Source organism: Plasmodium brasilianum, chromosome 11, assembly GCF_023973825.1.
Source record: "Plasmodium brasilianum strain Bolivian I chromosome 11, whole genome shotgun sequence".
NCBI lineage: Eukaryota > Apicomplexa > Aconoidasida > Haemosporida > Plasmodiidae > Plasmodium > Plasmodium brasilianum.
In genome coordinates, this window is record NC_090124.1 from 1,028,572 (window position 1) to 1,046,767 (window position 18,196).

Below are 18,196 nucleotides of genomic sequence, written 5' to 3' on the forward strand. Positions count from 1 at the left end.
TTTAACATATATACATACATAAATGTATGTATGTATGTATGTATGTATGTATGTATGTATGTATGTATGTATGTATGTATGTATGTATGTATGTATGTATGTATGTATGTATGTATGTATGTATGTATGTATGTATGTATGTATGTATGTATGTATGTATGTATGTATGTATGTATGTATGTATGTATGTATGTATGTATGTATGTATGTATGTATGTATGTATGTATGTATGTATGTATGTATGTATGTATGTATATATGTAGTATGTATAATTACTACGCGCTAAAACAGCTGCGTTAAGATCGACACTAATATTTTTTTTAAAAAGATCAAAAAAGCCAAGTTTAACATAATAAATTGTTGTAAAAAATATATTATAAAACAATTCAGTATGACATTATCACAAAATGAAATATTATGAAATGTCATAAAACGCAATAAAAAAAAAAAATATTTACATAGATATAAGTATTTATACACCTATATATAATATGTGTATACAATAATTTATATAACAAATTAGAAAAACAGTTTAGAAAAATATTTTATATTATGTGCAGTCCATTAAAGAAAAAACAATTTTTTTTTTTTTTTTAATATGTAATTTTTTTTTTTAATTGTATAATGTTTAAATAAAAAAAAATTATAATTTTTATATTTAATTTTATATGTATTCCTGTAATTTATCTTTTTTTTTTTCTTTAAAAATTATTCCTTTCACATGTTGATTATGGAATGTTTTTATTATTTTCAATTTTATTATTATTTTTTTATGCTTTCGTGTTTTCATTAATTATTTTACATTTTAATAAAAAAATAAATTATACAGAAATATTAAATCAAAACTAAAATTTTTTTAAAAAAATGTTAAGGAAAATGTATGGTGCAATTTAAACAAATTATTAAATTATTTTTTAACATTGTATTCATTATGAGAATTTTCATATGTTAATGGAAAATAAGAAAGCTATAATTGATAATATTTAAAAGTTATTTTTGTATACATATATTTTTTTTTTTATTATTTTTTTATATAAATAATATATGTAAATATAAATAAAAATAATTAAATATACATATAGTTGTGGTTATATATAAAGATGGGGATTTTTTTAAAGTTACATAAAAGCGTTTACGCTAACTGTAAATCTTATGTGTACAAAAGTTCAGGACATTCAATACTTGATAACTTATTTGATGCTTATTGGAATCTTTGTGTTAAATTAATTCCAAAAGTAATAATTTTCGTTTTTCTTTTAATTTTTTATTGGTTCTTCAGTTGTCACCTTTTTCCTTTTTTTGTTCCATTCATTTCCGCAACTATTGTTTTTGGCTGTCCATCTATTGTAATTATTTAATAATTATTTAATTATTTTCACCTTGAAGAAATTTTTTTTTCATATTTTCCCACGTTTTAGTCAGTAACAGCTAATATGTTGACACTAATAGCGTTCTTATGTTCAACAATAGCATTTTTAATTATGTATCTCTTCGATATATCGAATAAAAAGAATGATTATATATTTTTGTATATAAGTTTCTTTTTATTTATGTACCAAGTAAGTTTCTATATTATAAATTTTTTTTACACAATATTCATCCATATTTTAAGTTATTTTTCACACACAAAAATTAATTTTTTTTTTTTTTTTCAATAATATAGACACTTGATGCGCTTGACGGAAAACAAGCTAGGAGGACAAATACTAGTTCTCCACTGGGACAATTGTTTGATCATGGATGTGACTCCATAACATCAGTATGTAGATTTATTAATTTTTGTTATGTAATTATTAATTCATCAAATTTTACAATCGTTTCTCCCTTTTTTTGTAGTCCTTGTTTGTTTTCATTGGTGGAAAGGTTACCTGCTTACCGAAGGGATTATGTTTCTTTACTGTAATTTTAAAATGTGATAAACAGGGAAAAAATAAAAACAATTAGAAATTGCAATCAGAGATTTTTCTTCTGTCATATCATTTCTTTTTTATTATTACAGTTTTTGTCAATAGTTCAACTTCAGGCATACATGTTTTCGGTAATGGAGAAGAACCACGAAAAAATGCCTATTCATATATGTATTTATATGTATATGTATGTGTATTTTTATGTTTTGATATATTATTTTTTTCATATAAATGTATCGTTTTTAGTGGATCGAACATTACACAAAAGTGTATAACACCTCCCTTGGATCAATTGGAGTTACCGAATCGGATATCTTTGTAAGAGAAATAAATAATGTGAACAGAATTTTGTGTGTATGTATGTGTGTATACATGCACTTGTCTTCACGTGTTAACTTGTTCACTTGTTTATTTGTACATATATTCTTTTCTTTTTTTTTTTAAGATAATAGCCTTGTGCGTAGTTCGAGGAATAAAAGGAGCGGCAATATATGAGAGCGCAACCTTGAAAGATATACTACCAGGAACCGTGTGGTTTGGAAAATAAAATTGAAAAAAAAAAATTCTTCCTTTCATAATTTATATTTCATATCATTTAGCTCGAATAATTTATGTAATTAATTTTTGTGTAATTTTAATTTTATTTTTATATTTCATTTTATTTTATTTTTCTTTTTAGCACGTTTTTGGGTAAAACTGTCATAAACATAAGATTACTTACCATTCTTTCGGTCATAGTTTACTTTTTGTAAGGAACGAAAAAATATATCGTATTTTTTTTGCCATTTTATCCTTCTTTTATGTACATATTACATATTTTCATTATAAATTAAGCACGTACTGTATAATTAATAATTATTAATCATTTGCTCTTACTTTTTAAAGCCTTATACGTTCCCTTATAAGAAGCTTATACATGGGAGTGAAGACTGCCAAGAAGAAAAAAAAAGAAGCTGCACGTAAAACTTACACATATTCGTATATACCTATATATATATAACCCATACTTGCACGTATCTAATTATAGTAATGTACAATTTTTGTTTTTCTAATGCCTAAATTTTCTTTCTTCGTTTTCACAGTACAACTACTAACGTATTTTCTTTTTATATTAGTTCAATATTACTTCTATGAATCAAGTAAGAAATTAAATGAAATATAAAGGAAGAAATTTATATTAAGAGAAAATTAAACTGTTAAAATATGTTTTATTAATTATTCATCCTATAAATATCTTCTTTTTTTTTTTTTTTTAGCTCTAACAAAAAAAAATGAACTATTATTTTTTACAATAGTGGGATTGTATTCTGCTTTTTATACGTTACATATGAATTTGTCTAATATTTTAAAAGTAATTTCATATTTTATAATTTTTCCAAATATTCCACATGTGCACCTATATATATGTATACATTTTTGTATGTAATGCATATTTATATGTGCGTAACATAGAACTGCAAAATTCCTGTGTGTTCGTAATATTTTTTACTTTTTGTACGTTATAGTAATAATAAAAGCTATATTCGTAAATAAAATCACATATATTAAAACTATATATATATAAATATTTTTTTTTTTTTTTTATCCTTTTTATATATATAATATTTATTTATACTCATGCATATATGTATGTATTTTTCCTTTTTTTAGATAAAAATGGACTACTTTCCCCTACCAATCATGGTTTACTACTTTTTCATTGCATTTTTATTTGTAAAACGCAGAACAAATCATCATTTGTTAGATTATGCTGTATTTAATGAAAACCATATTTTATATTACATGTTGATATTTGGCACACTGTACTTATTTGATTATGCATATACTGTAATTACAAATATTTGCAAGGAACTTAACATTACTTTCTTGTTTAATAAAAAGAAAAAAAAATAATAAAAATATACTTATTTATACCTAATTTATGCATATAAATGCCATCTTTGTTCATATTTTACTCTTTGGTTTTTTTAATAGATATTATATGTATTATATATCACAAGTTTGTGTATATATTAATTTATGAGTTTTACTTTTTAATTTTTATTTATTTTTTTTTTTTGACTTTGCATGTTTTTATTCATAGAAAGAGGATTATTATGCTGCTGAAAAAAAAAAGGAAAATAATAAAATAACATTTATAAAAAAAATTAAATAGATACATAGTTACATTTTATTTTTGAAAATATTTTTTACTTTATTTGTTGGCTTTCGTAAAATAATATAGATATGTGTATACATATATGTGTGGTGTCATATAGAATAATGTTCCATATGTACACAAATTTTTTTTTTTTAAATTGCCTTTAATATATGATATAAATGTTGTGAGACATTAGTTTTAATATTTATTAAAATAATATTAGAATATGCTGAATAAACGATACGACCATTTTAAATCTTACAAAATATGTTTAACTTATTAATTATCCTTTATAAAGATAAAGCGAAAAATGTGCTTTTTTTTTTTTTTTATTTTTAAAAAGTAATATGTATCATTAGGACAGTACATATTTGTGGTTGATTATTTACAAGCACGAAGTACTATAAAAGAACGCTTATATAGAATAAGGGAAAATTACAATAGTGTATTCTTATTTATAAATATGAATGTACTTAAGGGATAAGCAAAAATACATAAAATGAAGGAAGCATCTATGCTTTATCTCACTATTTCACGTAAAAGAAGTTTAATACTCACATACATACATAAACACATGTACTATATAGTCTGTGCTGTACACAAATATGCACACATATCCAAAAAATGTTCTTGAACTCACTTAAATTTATAATTAATTTTCTTTTTCCAAAAATACAATTAAAAAATTAAGCATATATTGCATTTGTTTTGCATTTTATAGTCTAACTTATTTTGTGTTAAATAAAAAAACATATAAACACTAATTAAGAAGAAGGGGGGGGGGAATAAATATAATAATATTATGATAATGAAAAAATTACGTAAGTTTATATAAGGTAGTAATAAAAATTAAAATAAATGAAATAAAAACAAACATGAGCTGACATTTTTGATGTGTTTATGAAAATAAAGGTTCAAATTGTAAATTACAAATTAAACAAGTGTACATATATATATATATATATATTCGTACACATAAACACATATATACGGTAAATTATAACAAGGTATCACAACATTTATATAATTAAATTAAAAAGGTTAAATTGGGTTATTGTAAAATAAAGTAAAATGGGAAAAAAAAAAAAAACATACAAAAGTATATATTTACATGAGTATATATCTATATATATAATAACACTTAAAAAGGAAAAAAATAAAAACAAAAGGCTGCGACAGCTTAATGGGAATTTTCCAAGTTTATGCAACTTACTGAAGACTCCTTTTTTGTATTATTCGCACTAATTTCGTTGTTATCATTTTTATTAAAACAGTTGTCACGTATATTAATACTATCCAGATTATTACTACCTATATTATTACTAACCACATTATTACTACGTATATTAATGCTATCCACATCATTACTACCTACATTATTATTACTACCTATATTATTACTAACCACATTATTACTACGTATATTAATGCTATCCACATCATTACTACCTACATTATTATTACTACCTATATTATTACTAACCACATTATTACTACGTATATTAATGCTATCCACATCATTACTACCTACATTATTATTACTACCTATTTTGTTCGCGTCAACACCATTGCTGTACACCTTATTGATACGTGAACTATTCTGGTCAATGGTCTCATTATGAAGGTTGGAATTTTTTCCATTTGATTCAACTAAATACGGTCCATCATCGTTATTAATATCATTAAAACTAAAAGCAAAATCGGTTAGATGAGGATCCAGTAGTACTTTTATTTTACTATATAAATCTGCAGCTGATGGTCTGTCAGCAGGTTTAGGTTTAGACATTTGTAGCATTAAAATGTACCACGGGTTTAAATGAATTTTAACATAATCAGGAACAGTATAATAATTTCGAAAGTCATTTAATCTTTTATATCTCTCCATTATAGTATTAAAACGTGGACACAGCAACTCTAGTAGTATTAAAGCTGCACTATATATGTCTGCTTTTTCATCACATAATGCTCCTCCCTCTGGTGCTGTATATCCTGGTGTTCCTATTATTTGACCTTTTAATGATATTTGACTAGTTATAGTATTGTGGTTAATTTCTGTATATATATTGTCTTTAAAAGAATCTAAATTATTTAAATCTTTTTCTCTTTTCTTTTCTTCAATAAATCGAACTAATCCTAAATCTCCTATTTTTAAAGTGTACGTGTCTGGGTCTACGAAGATATTTTCCGGTTTTAAATCTCTATGTATAAAGCATGTAGAATGAATATCTTTTAAACCTTTAATAAGCTGTTTAAATAAATCAAACTCTAATGGATGGTTCATATTTTTATCACAGTATGTAAAATGTAAAGGTTTATCACTTCTATTTGATCTATCTAGCCATTTACGAAGTGTATATCCTTTACACAATTCCATTTGTAGTAACAAAACTATTGAAAATTCTGGACCAACATTTTTTTTCTTGTAACTTTTTATTATTTTATCAGCGTTTTCCTTTAGAACTAGTTCTTCTTCATCAACTTTCTTTTTCTCTTTATTGTTGTTATTACATTCTTTTTTTTCCACATTATGTTGTGCTGGTTCATTTGTGGTAGTAGAATCACCTTTGTTACTAATATTTTTTATTTTTTTATCAACAGTTTCAACTCCATTAATTATCTTATCCTTGTTATTTATATAAGTGAAATCATCTTTGTTACAGTTTTTAACTTCATATTCTTTCACAAAATTAGTCTTACTAGATGATATACCATTAACATTACCACTAGGCACATTCGTTTCCATTAAATAATTTTTGCATTGTTGGGAATCATTTACTTTAGTGTCATAAGTAACATGTTTAGAATCCTTTATATGATTCAAATTACTTTTTATCGCACTTTGAATTAACAATTCGTCTTCATTTTGAGTTGTGTCTGCGTTGATTGGAGGTCCTTTACTATAATTGCTGCTATTCGTATTAACATTATTACTTGACTGCATTTCCCCCGAAGCTGTTATTTGTGGACGTGTATTATGAGCACTCGGTTCATCATTGTCGGCAAAAACAATTAGATCTCTATCTTGTTCACTCAGATATCCATAATCAAAGGGATCAAACTCTTGAAAACTTGAACTAAAATAAGCAGTATTAATTTTCTCACGAGCAGATGGATATTTATGGTTTTTACCTTTTAATTCACCATTCTGTTTTTCTTCATAGATTATTTTTTTTTTTTTTTTTTTTTTTTTTTTCCTTTTATTTTTAATGTTTTCATTTGCATATACATTGTCTGAAAAGTTTTTATCACTTAAAAATAATTTTTTCTTCCCATTATTAATATTATTGTTATACGTATCATTATCATAAACGTTGTAATCGTTTCTTTTATAACTTAATCCATCGTTGTCACTATAAAATTTAAATCGACGTGAATTCTTTTTTTTAATGATCTTCTTATAATTTTTTAAATCAACTCTTTTGTTCTCCCAAGACGATAATTTTTCAGAGCAAACACAATCATATTTTTTATTTTTGTTACTAAATTTCTTAAAAGAATCTTTATTCCTTTTAACTAAATTTTGTACTTCCTTCGGTAATATATGCATGGGTAGAAATTGTGGTTCCTCACACCACCAAGTGTAATAACGCACAACATGTTTACTATATATATCTCTATTTGCTGCAATTTCACGGAAATATCTTCTTGAACTTACACTATCTAATGAACTAACTTTTAAATAAATAAATTTTACAGCATAAGTAGGAGATCCTGGTTCAAGTCTATGTGACACCTTATACACTGATCCAAATCCACCTTGTCCTATCAAAGAGATATTTTCAAAAGTTCTCATAAATCTTCCATTTTCTAAAAAATCAGCTAATGGAGCATCATAAGGAATATGAGATGTCTGAATACTGGATAAGTTCCTTGCAGTTGAACTTTTAGTATTCATTTTTTCAGTACCATTATTTCCTATACTTTCCGTCTTACTTTTCATCTGAGTATTTTGTTTATGTGTACTAATGTGGTCACTTTCTGTATGTTTTGAATATTTGATCTTATTTTTCTTCTCATCGTTTGTTTTATTTTCTTCATAAATATACTTCTTTAATCCATTTTTTTTTAAAAAATTGTTTTTATATTCATTATCACTACTCATACCTTGATTCTTTTTACCCGAATTACTTAAAACATTATTATTTTCAATGTTGTGGGTACTATTGTTTGCACTACTGTTTTCATTACTGCTGACACTGCTACTATTATGGTTAGACTTATCATTACCAGCAGCAGTTTTATTGATTTTCATAAGATGATCTACCAATGAATTTTTTTTCATAAATTTTTTATTAAAATTAGTCAGAAAGTTTATGAAGTCTTTTTTGTCAAAAGCTTTTTCATCTATATGTTTTTGTTTCACACGATTGTGTTTCTTGTTGTCCTTTTCATTATCGGTATAATTTTTTTTATTATATTTATTTCCTAACTTGTAGTTACTTCTTATTCTCCTTTTTAAAATAAACGGTTGTTTATATGTTACATCCTGTGATGCAGCTCTCCTTCTATAAGTATAAAACGTATCCTTTTCATTAATATAAGATTTAATAGTTTCAATGTGTTTGTTTCTATATGAATTATTCATATTAGACATATTAGGTAAACTATATTTAGATCTATCCCCCCAGTAATGTAATGGATGTAAATTATATTTAACATCATGAATATCAAAATATTTATTACCACTACTACTATCTGAGTCTCTTGCATGTCTAGCTAATATATCCACTAATGTTGGTTGTTCATCTTTGCCGAACTTTGTCACAATCTCTTTTTTAATATCAATACCTAATTCATTATCTGACATTATCATATGATTCTTTTCTCTTATAATATTTTTTAGTTTTAAGTTATCCTCATGCAGTAAGTTGTAGCTCATTTTTACTATATCATCATCGTATTTATATACACTGTCGCGCTCATTTTCATCATAATCTTTTAATTTTTTCCTCTTCATAATTATTTTATTATTGTTTTTTTTCTTCTTGAACATTCTGTATATAAATACAAAAGGAACAACGAATATCAGCATCACTGCATAGAACATACTCCAATACCATCCTTTCTTATACTTTAGGGGGGATATCTCCTTAAATTCCTGACTCCTCGAGCCATTGAATATTTTTTTTCTCCTTTTAACTAAGAAATTGCCATTTTCTGATAACATATGTCCATAATTAAAATTGTTAAAATCTTTGTTGTTAAAAGCAAAAGCATTTTGAATAACCCTATATAAATTTGACAACAAAAAGCAGTCCTCTTGACTAGTATAATTATTGAATATCTTATCCCATATATTTAACACAGAACAATAATCAAAGCATATTTCATTTTCTTCAAAATACAAATCAATAAATTCTTTTACATATTCGCATATGTGGATAGGACCATTACCCGTGTTACTATTAATATTATTTATACTTTCATCATTATAATAAGAATAACTCAAATGTTTTTGCCTGTCTAATCCTGGTAAATAAAACAAGAATTGTTGTTTCGTCTTATGATACTCACGTATTAAGTATTTCATCTTGTATATATAATTTATAGGTATCTTTTTATTTTTATCATAAATAAAAATTATATTGGATAAAAGATATCTTATATCCTTCTCGATAGATGTTATATTTACAGATATATTATTTAGTCGGTGTAATATTTTTTTGCCATAATGTATATTCTCATCAAAATCATATGAAACCTTTTTTTCATCATTATATTTGGTATAATCATTAGATGAAAAAGGTAAAAACAATGTATTCTCTTTGTTAAAATTAAGAGAGCCATATGTAAATTTTTTTAGATTATTATATTCTGGAAACATCTTTCCATTCTGTTTCATAATCAAATCTAACGTAAAAATATTTGAAGCAGATTTAAACTTCAAAGCAAAAACAGAAGATATTGCCTCTGAGAAAATAAAAATTTTGGACTTGACATTAGTATTTGCTTTATTCATTTTATTTTGCAATTCATTTTCCAAATCGTTTTCATAATTTGTTTCTATAATACCTATCCCTTCATCATTTACACTATTTATATTTTTAGAAATACTATAAGCTTTGTTCATTTTATCTACTTCTAACGGTCTTAATATCAGCTTATTACCCATAATTTCAATTAATGTATTAATAAATGATATATCTTCTTTATGACTATCAGTTATAAAAATGGATCCAACATCAACCCAAGTTGTTATCCATTTTTTTTTCAATGTCTTTTCATCAACTGCTTCAATAATCCATTTAACAATACTAATTTGCAATTGTCTCTTTTCTGTTTTCTTTCTCCTCTTTTTTTTTTTTTTTTTCTTCTTCTTTTTCATTACTTCTAAAATGGTATTATAAGAATGCATTTTTAGAAAATTCCTTTTATTTATTCTCATAAACGATTTTCTAATTGGGAATTTTCTCCCTTCCCTTAAGACATTTCGCACATTCTTTAATTTTATTTTCCACTTGTCTTTGGTGTCATCGACATTATTATGATTACTATTGATTTTGCTATTAGTGTTACCTTTACTATTACTATTGCTACTGTTATGGGAGTCGTTATCACCAATGTTTTTATCATTAGTAACCTTTCCCCCTTTGAATGTATCCTTTGACGAATGTTTGTCCAATTTTTGTCCTGTGTGATATTCATTCACTGTATCATTTGAACTAAGTAATGTGTTATTTTCATCCCTTCTCAAAATCTGTTTATTATTGATTTTTTCACTATGAATGCCATAGATAATGTTACTCTTATTATGCTCTTTTTCTATTATATCGTTATATAGAGGATAAATTTCATATCGATTTTTATATTGATTTTCATTTCCATCTTCATATCCATCATAATCCTCTTCCTTAGGATCATCTAATTTATCTTTATGTCCATTTTCATCCTCACCAACAATTTTGTCATAACGTTCGCTTTCAACTTCTTTATCCCTAATTTCGCTTTTATAATTTGAACTTTGGATATTATTATCGTATTCGCTTAATTGTTCATTTTCTAAAGCATGCTCATTTTCGTTTGAAATATTTTTTATTATTTTTTCGTTCTTTCGATTTAATAAAGTTGCGTTTGCTCCTTTACTCAATATATAATCATATGTTTCATCGTATTCCTTTATGACGTTTCCTGTATCATAATCTATATTAATTATACTTGAATGTCTAGATCCCATGAATACTATATTTGGAAAAAGCGGAGATTTGAATGGAGAATTATTAACAACATCTTTAATATTTATATTTAAAGACATTGCCTCATTATCTTCATTCACATAATATAAATCTCCACTATAATTTGAAAGCAACTTTTTAGTTATATTCTTACCTTTTTTTAATTTTTCATTATAATTTTTCTTCTTAAAATCCTTAACACGGTCTTGAAGCAATTTTTTTTTACCATCTATAAGAGTATACTTATGAGCATTTATTTTGGATATATCAAAATATTTCCTATATTGTAGCCTTTTCATTGCCCTTAGTTTTAATGTTAATTCCTGATCTATGTCAACTTTGCTTTCTGTAAAATTATCCTTAAAAGTAAAGTTATCCCCACTTTCGTCTTTTATAGCTTTATAATGAGAACCTTCTTCTTTTTTGTTATCATCAAAATTTAAATAATCATGTATGCTCTTCACAATCTTATATTTCCAGTAATAAGTTCCATCTGTAGAAACCTTATATATATGTCCAGATGCATCCAAAACTATAAGATCATATATATATGTAGACTCATCATATTTGTATTGACCATAGAAATATTTATTTCTCGAATATTTCGTTAAATTCATTTCATTTTTATTCTTATTATCCGGATATGGAAATAAGATATTTTTATTCCCTAAATTGTTACCACTAGGAAAAACTTCTATATTCTTATTTAAACCTTTTCCCTTTAAGACTATTATATCATCCCCATTTAATATATTTTCACTATTATTCGTGATATTCAACTTATTACTAAAAATATTTTCTTCTTTTTTCTTACACACGGTAAAATTGTCTTTTTTTTCACTCTCCGATAAGTTGTTCATTTCGTTTCGGTCAAAAAAATCAGATCTCTCGTTACTATTATTTTGCTTCAAAGACTTTACAAAATCCTTCTTATTACCTATTTCATAATTTACATTATTATTCGTAAATAAATCACCATTTTTTTCTTCTTTTAGAAGTCTTTTGTAGATTTTATTATCCTTTGTATAGTCCAAACATTTATACGTTCGTAATCCCCAATGTGCAAATTTACTTTTTAATATTTCCAAGTTTTTTATTTCATTATCGCATTGGTACATATTAGCCCCTACATTATTGTAATTGAACAGATAATGTATATTGTTATAATTTTTATCATCATCAGAATAAACGTTATCCTCCCTATACAAAATGTTTTCTTGCCCACTGCAGTACGCATTTCCCCTATTAACATATTCATAAATATTATTATTATTATCAACATTATTACAATTACTTGAAGAACGTTTATAACATGTTTCATATATTCCCTTATTTCTTTTATCTCTGTATACTATATCATTTAACCTGTTATATGAATACGTAGAACAAATTTCATTATTATTATTATTATTATGTAAGCAATTATTATCTTCGACACGACTTTCATTACTTGAAGTAATATTACTACGGTTCATAAAATTTGTTTTATGATAATTCACATATTTATTTTTCATATTAATATAATTATCCACATTTGTTAATTTCTCTATACTTTCAATTTTCTCAAATATATTTTTTAAATTATTTAAAATCATTTCATTCATTTTTGTTTTAAATATATAATTTTCCACATTCTTGCCATTACATTTTTTGCTTATAGGATTCCTATTTTCAATAGCATATTCTTTAATATTTTTACTTATTTTGTTCCTCCTATTAACCGTACAACCGTCTTTTATATTTACATTTTTACAACTCCCACCTTGTGTCATTTCTATATCATAATATTCGTCATCCTCATTTATTTTCCTTTCTTTGACTAAAAAATTATAATAATTCATTATGATATTTCTGGAGTCATATTTATCATTACTGGTATAAATTATAACACTATAAAGTTTGAGGTCTCTTGATAAAATATTAAGTACATAATTATGTATATCCCTTATGGTATATGCTTCTCTTATATTTGAAAATAAAAATTTGCTTTGAAAAAAACATATAAAAAGTAAAAGACAAAAATATAAAATAATATATATTTTCGGATTTATTGAAAATCCATTTAAAATCTTTAAAAAAAAAAAAAAAAAACTTTTACACATTCAAAATATTTATGTAATACTTTGTTCTCGTTTCTTTCTTCTTTATATATGATTGTCAAAATTTTAAAATATTCTTTATTAAAAAAATAGTTTCACTTTATTATAATTATAATTAACTTTAATAAGGTTTTAAAAAGATATATTTTCTTTCAATATTATACGTGCAACAAGTAAATACAATAAATAATTCTTAATTATAGTATTTAAAAGGAATATATATTTGTTATCTTTATTTATGCTAATGCATTTTTCTATAATGCACATATTAATAACTTTGCCTTTATGTACATGAGCATCAATAATAATCCTTTTTACAAAATGTAGAAAGAAAAGATTAATAACTGTCATATATGTATTTGAATTTTTTTTTATATTTTTCTAACAAATGTGTATATATATATATGTATGTATACGTATATGTACGCATATATACATACAATAAACCCCTTTTTTATTTCTTTGTTATGCTTCTCTACCCTTGAGTATTTTCTCAATATAAATAAGAGATATTTTTTATGCTCTAACTTCTTTCTTCTACGAGATATTCATAAATTTATGTAATATAAGGTATAAATTAACAAATTATACGTTGTATATTTAATAACAATTGTAAGTATATAAATAATAATATATATGGGTATTATAAAAAATGTAACTAATTATTGCATTCTATTTATTATTTTTATATATAATTATAATCAATATTATATTTCAAGTAACAATAACTACTTTTTCATATAAACGTTATATTTTACACTTGAAAATAAATCAAATTTTTCTAATCATTGTCTTTTACTAAATTAACGTTTCCATATTCAAAATTATCTTTTTAACTGGCAAATAATCTTTTTCTTTGCTAGGTTACTTTTATGAACTATTATGCTTCTCTTGTATATTATCATAAAAATTCGATATAATTCTTAGGCCAAATTTGGTAGTTCTGTGTATTTCAGAAAATAACAAAGTTCTTTTAAACAATATAAATATATAATTCTCTTCAAATAATAATTTTCTTAATCATATAATAAAAAATAATGTATTTATAGATCTTCCAAATATAATTTTTTATATTTCACATATATATTTTTTTTTTTTTTTTCGCTATCATACTGAATTTATTTTGCTAAATGATAATTTAGCCCTCCGCTGTTTTTGGTAATCATCATCAGAATATTAATATTTTAAGAAAAATTTTGTATATTTCACCTTCTAACACAATGGAATTAATGGTAGAAACAACATTAATGTAATTATAATTATTTAAATTTTTTTTAAATCATTCGAAATGTTTGCAAAGCATATAATAAATCTCTATATTAATTAAGGCTCCTCTAAATTTTTTATAAAAGAGAACGAGGAATATTTCCAAAATAAATGAACAATATATATAATTTGAATTACATTTAAAAGGGAAAAAGGAAAATTTAAAAAGAAAAAAGAACAAAAAACACGCTGCTAACTTTTGAAAAAGAAAATGTGTTTTTTAAACAGAGTTTCATATATTTCAAAAATGTTAACAAATAATAAAATAAAATATTTAATCTGTTATATATATAATTATAAGTATGATCCAATTATCAATTTTTTTTATTGTTCTTGTAACCTTTTTAAATGTTCATAATTCTTCCTCAAATTCTTTTATATCTTTTGAAAATTTTTGTATACTTCTTACATGTACAAAAGTATATTCCTGTTACAAATGTAATGGATTAATCTTTTCAACAATTTTAACAATTTAATTTTTATCTTTTCAAACTCTCTTCGTGCATTAAGATACTTTTTATTGAGACAAAATGAACATTAAAAAAAAAAAATTGTTATATATATATATATAATTCACGTAAAAGGTTATTACTTATTCTTGCTTATTTCTAATCTGAAACATAAGCAAATAATGCATATAATTTAAAAAGAAGGAAATGAAAAGAAAAATAGTAAGTTAAAAGGAAATATTAGGAAAGTGTGGAAGTAATATGGGAAAAAAACAAATTCCTTTGCCCATATCAACACAAAATATATTATTTATATAAAATGCACAATACAATTATAATAACGTATAAATTCCTTTAGTATTTAGATTTTTACATATTTCACAAGAGAAAGTGTTCACAAGAGTACCATTCAAAATTACAAAAAATAAAACAAAATTAGTAAAGTTATTAGCATTAGCGCTACAATAAAAATATTTTTGAATTTACACTAAATGTAAATTCGATCATAGTAAAAATATTTATTTATTTATTTATTTTTTATTATAATTTTAAAATGATATTACTTAAACATTAAATCAAATAAAATTAGATTAATTTTCTTTTCTTTTTTTTAATTCATTAACTTGCCTAAAATAAATTAGATTCATTTATATATATATATATATATGTAAATTTTTCTTTGTTGTGCACATTCTTTTGAGTATTATATAATCCATTCTGTAGCACCTATACCATATTATTATACTTCAGCTTGCAATGAAACTTTAAATATGTGTTTTAAACCTTCCAAATTATTATCCTTTTATTGAGTTCATTATTTTAAAAATATATATATATAAATTAGAAAAATAATCTTTTAAAAGTATTTTTAATAAGTTTTTAATGACCTAAATAAATGAAAAAACTGATTCAGCATATTTCAAATAAGCCAAAGGTCTGTTAAAAAATATACATTAAATCTTTTTTTTTTTTTTTTTATCTGTGTATTTCTGAAGAAGTTTATTAAGAACAAGAAATTTTAAAAATTTTATGTGAAATTGTAGTATCACTTTTATGGTATATACTTTCACCTTATTTTAATCGTTTTAATAAAATATCTTACTATCTTAAGATTTTATTAGAACAGAATTTATTACATTGAATTTTTTCCTTTTTTTGTTAAGGTATTCAAGGCAAAATGTAAAGTTATATTAAAATACATAATAAACTCTTTCATCTCTACTGAAATTGAATAAAGAAAAATTCTATAAATACAAATTTAAAATGAAAGAATATATCTATAAATTTTTATAACATTATTAGGTGCACACTGTTTTTATTGTTTCAGTTACCAGTAGAAGTAACAATTCTTAGATTTACCTTAAACTTTCTAAAATCTTTACATTCGTTAAGTATGTAAGTATACTCCCGTTTTTTGAAATTTATAACATTTACTTACACATAAGTTCATATATTTTCTTTTAAAATGACGCTATTAGGAGGAAAAAAATGCGATAAAGTCATTTTTCCCGTAATGAAGTATTATAAAACAGGAATTAATTAGTTATTGCTACTTTATATTGTACATCATCGCATCCTTTTTAAATTTATGGAGTTAATTTTTACATTTATGTAAATATCATTTGTAGTTATAAAAAACGTATTATATTGTTAATTTTGAATGTTTCGGACTAGTAAATATTCCAAAAAAAAAATCTAAGATGTAACACACTAATTGGCATGTTTATATTTTAGAACAATTTTTTTTTCATCTATTATTTTACGCAAAAATGATTTTCACATTTCTGTAACTTCCCAAAACCTTTTTATGCTTTGCAGTTAAACCATAATTTTTTTGTATATTTAAAAAAGGAATAAAAAATTTTATGTATAAAAATAAATTTTATCTACCTTATATTTTATTTTGGTATTTTTTCTTTCTTTGAGATAGGAATGTAAAAGAGAGTAAACATCAAATTTAAATACATAAACATTTATAGTTAGAAATTAAAGAATTTTTGTGAAAAGTTGCCAATACAAGCCATATTGCGAATAATGAAAACTTTTCAAAAAAATATTTTCAGTTATGATGATACATTCATATGCGAACTTCCCCATTTTTCAAAAAATTACATTTCTTATAAAACGGATGTATAGTTTAATTCAGTAAAAAGTATATTTCTTAGTAACAATAGGATCTAAATATACGTATGTAAATATTGTTTTTATTAATAATTTCTACCTTTTTTTATAAGCATATAAAAAATTCTTATAATAATTTTTGTACGTACATATAGGAATTAAAAAGAATTTTTTTAACAGTAAATTAATTTTTGGATTATATATTACTTATATATTTTTTCACACATTAATAAGTTATTTAGAAAACTTTAATATAACCCTTTCTAATCAGGTCATAAAAAATAGATGTTATTTTACTAAAAAGAGTCTATTATGTGAATGTAGAAACAATCGGCGTCTACAACTTGCTCAGGTAATAATTTTTTTTTTTTTTTTTGCTTAAGACACGAATACGTATATTTATGTAATTATAGAAAATAGCTAGGTCCTATACTTTTAAAAAATTAAACAATTTTACAAAAACCTCTACACAATAAAATGAGCTTGTTATTTTACATATAATAAAAATAAACGATGAAGATAAAATATCCCTTCTAATTACATTTGTAAATTGTATTTTACACTTAAATATTATTGTTAAAATATGATTAATATGAAATCATTACTCTTAAATTATGTAACCACTTAATTTTTACACATCTTGCTTTATTTGTATGAATTAAATATTAAATAAAAATAAAATTACATATGCATATAAAATCATATAACTCTGTTTTTGTTTATTTTTTGTTTTTAATTTTTACATTTACAATTGTTTTTGAAGCTGTTAAAAAAAAAAAAAAAATGACGAACATATATTTATGTAAATAACACTTAGATTATCATAACGCATTATCTTCAAAAGGAGCTTAGTATACAATGGTTTATATGGTAAAAAGTATGCATTTACATATGTTATATGTGTAAAAATTTCAAAGTATATATAATTTTATTTAAGTAAAATTCTAAAAAAAAATATTCCACAAAATGCATATCTTTTAAAAACTAGACATATTCATTTAAATAGATTTTTCTTTCTTTAATATCTTAATTTTTAAAATG

The 18,196-nt window shown here is 23.3% G+C and overlaps 2 protein-coding genes across 2 annotated transcripts; one reads left to right on the top strand and one right to left on the bottom strand.

Annotated features, from left to right (window-relative positions):
- Positions 1 to 1,101: 1,101 nt before the first annotated feature.
- On the top strand, positions 1,102 to 4,063 carry MKS88_003689 (choline/ethanolaminephosphotransferase; the record flags this gene model as incomplete). The annotated part of the gene is made up of 12 exons (XM_067216803.1): positions 1,102 to 1,236; positions 1,420 to 1,560; positions 1,665 to 1,760; positions 1,838 to 1,900; positions 2,155 to 2,226; positions 2,354 to 2,442; positions 2,588 to 2,656; positions 2,794 to 2,867; positions 2,991 to 3,047; positions 3,165 to 3,259; positions 3,559 to 3,735; positions 3,992 to 4,063. The coding sequence occupies 12 exons, from the start codon at positions 1,102 to 1,104 to the stop codon at positions 4,061 to 4,063; spliced, it is 1,140 nt and encodes a 379-aa protein (XP_067072501.1).
- Positions 4,064 to 5,228: 1,165 nt separating this feature from the next.
- Positions 5,229 to 13,061, bottom strand: MKS88_003690 (protein kinase PK4; the record flags this gene model as incomplete). The annotated part of the gene is made up of 1 exon (XM_067216804.1): positions 5,229 to 13,061. One exon carries the CDS (start codon positions 13,059 to 13,061, stop codon positions 5,229 to 5,231), a length of 7,833 nt encoding a protein of 2,610 aa, XP_067072502.1.
- Positions 13,062 to 18,196: the final 5,135 nt, after the last annotated feature.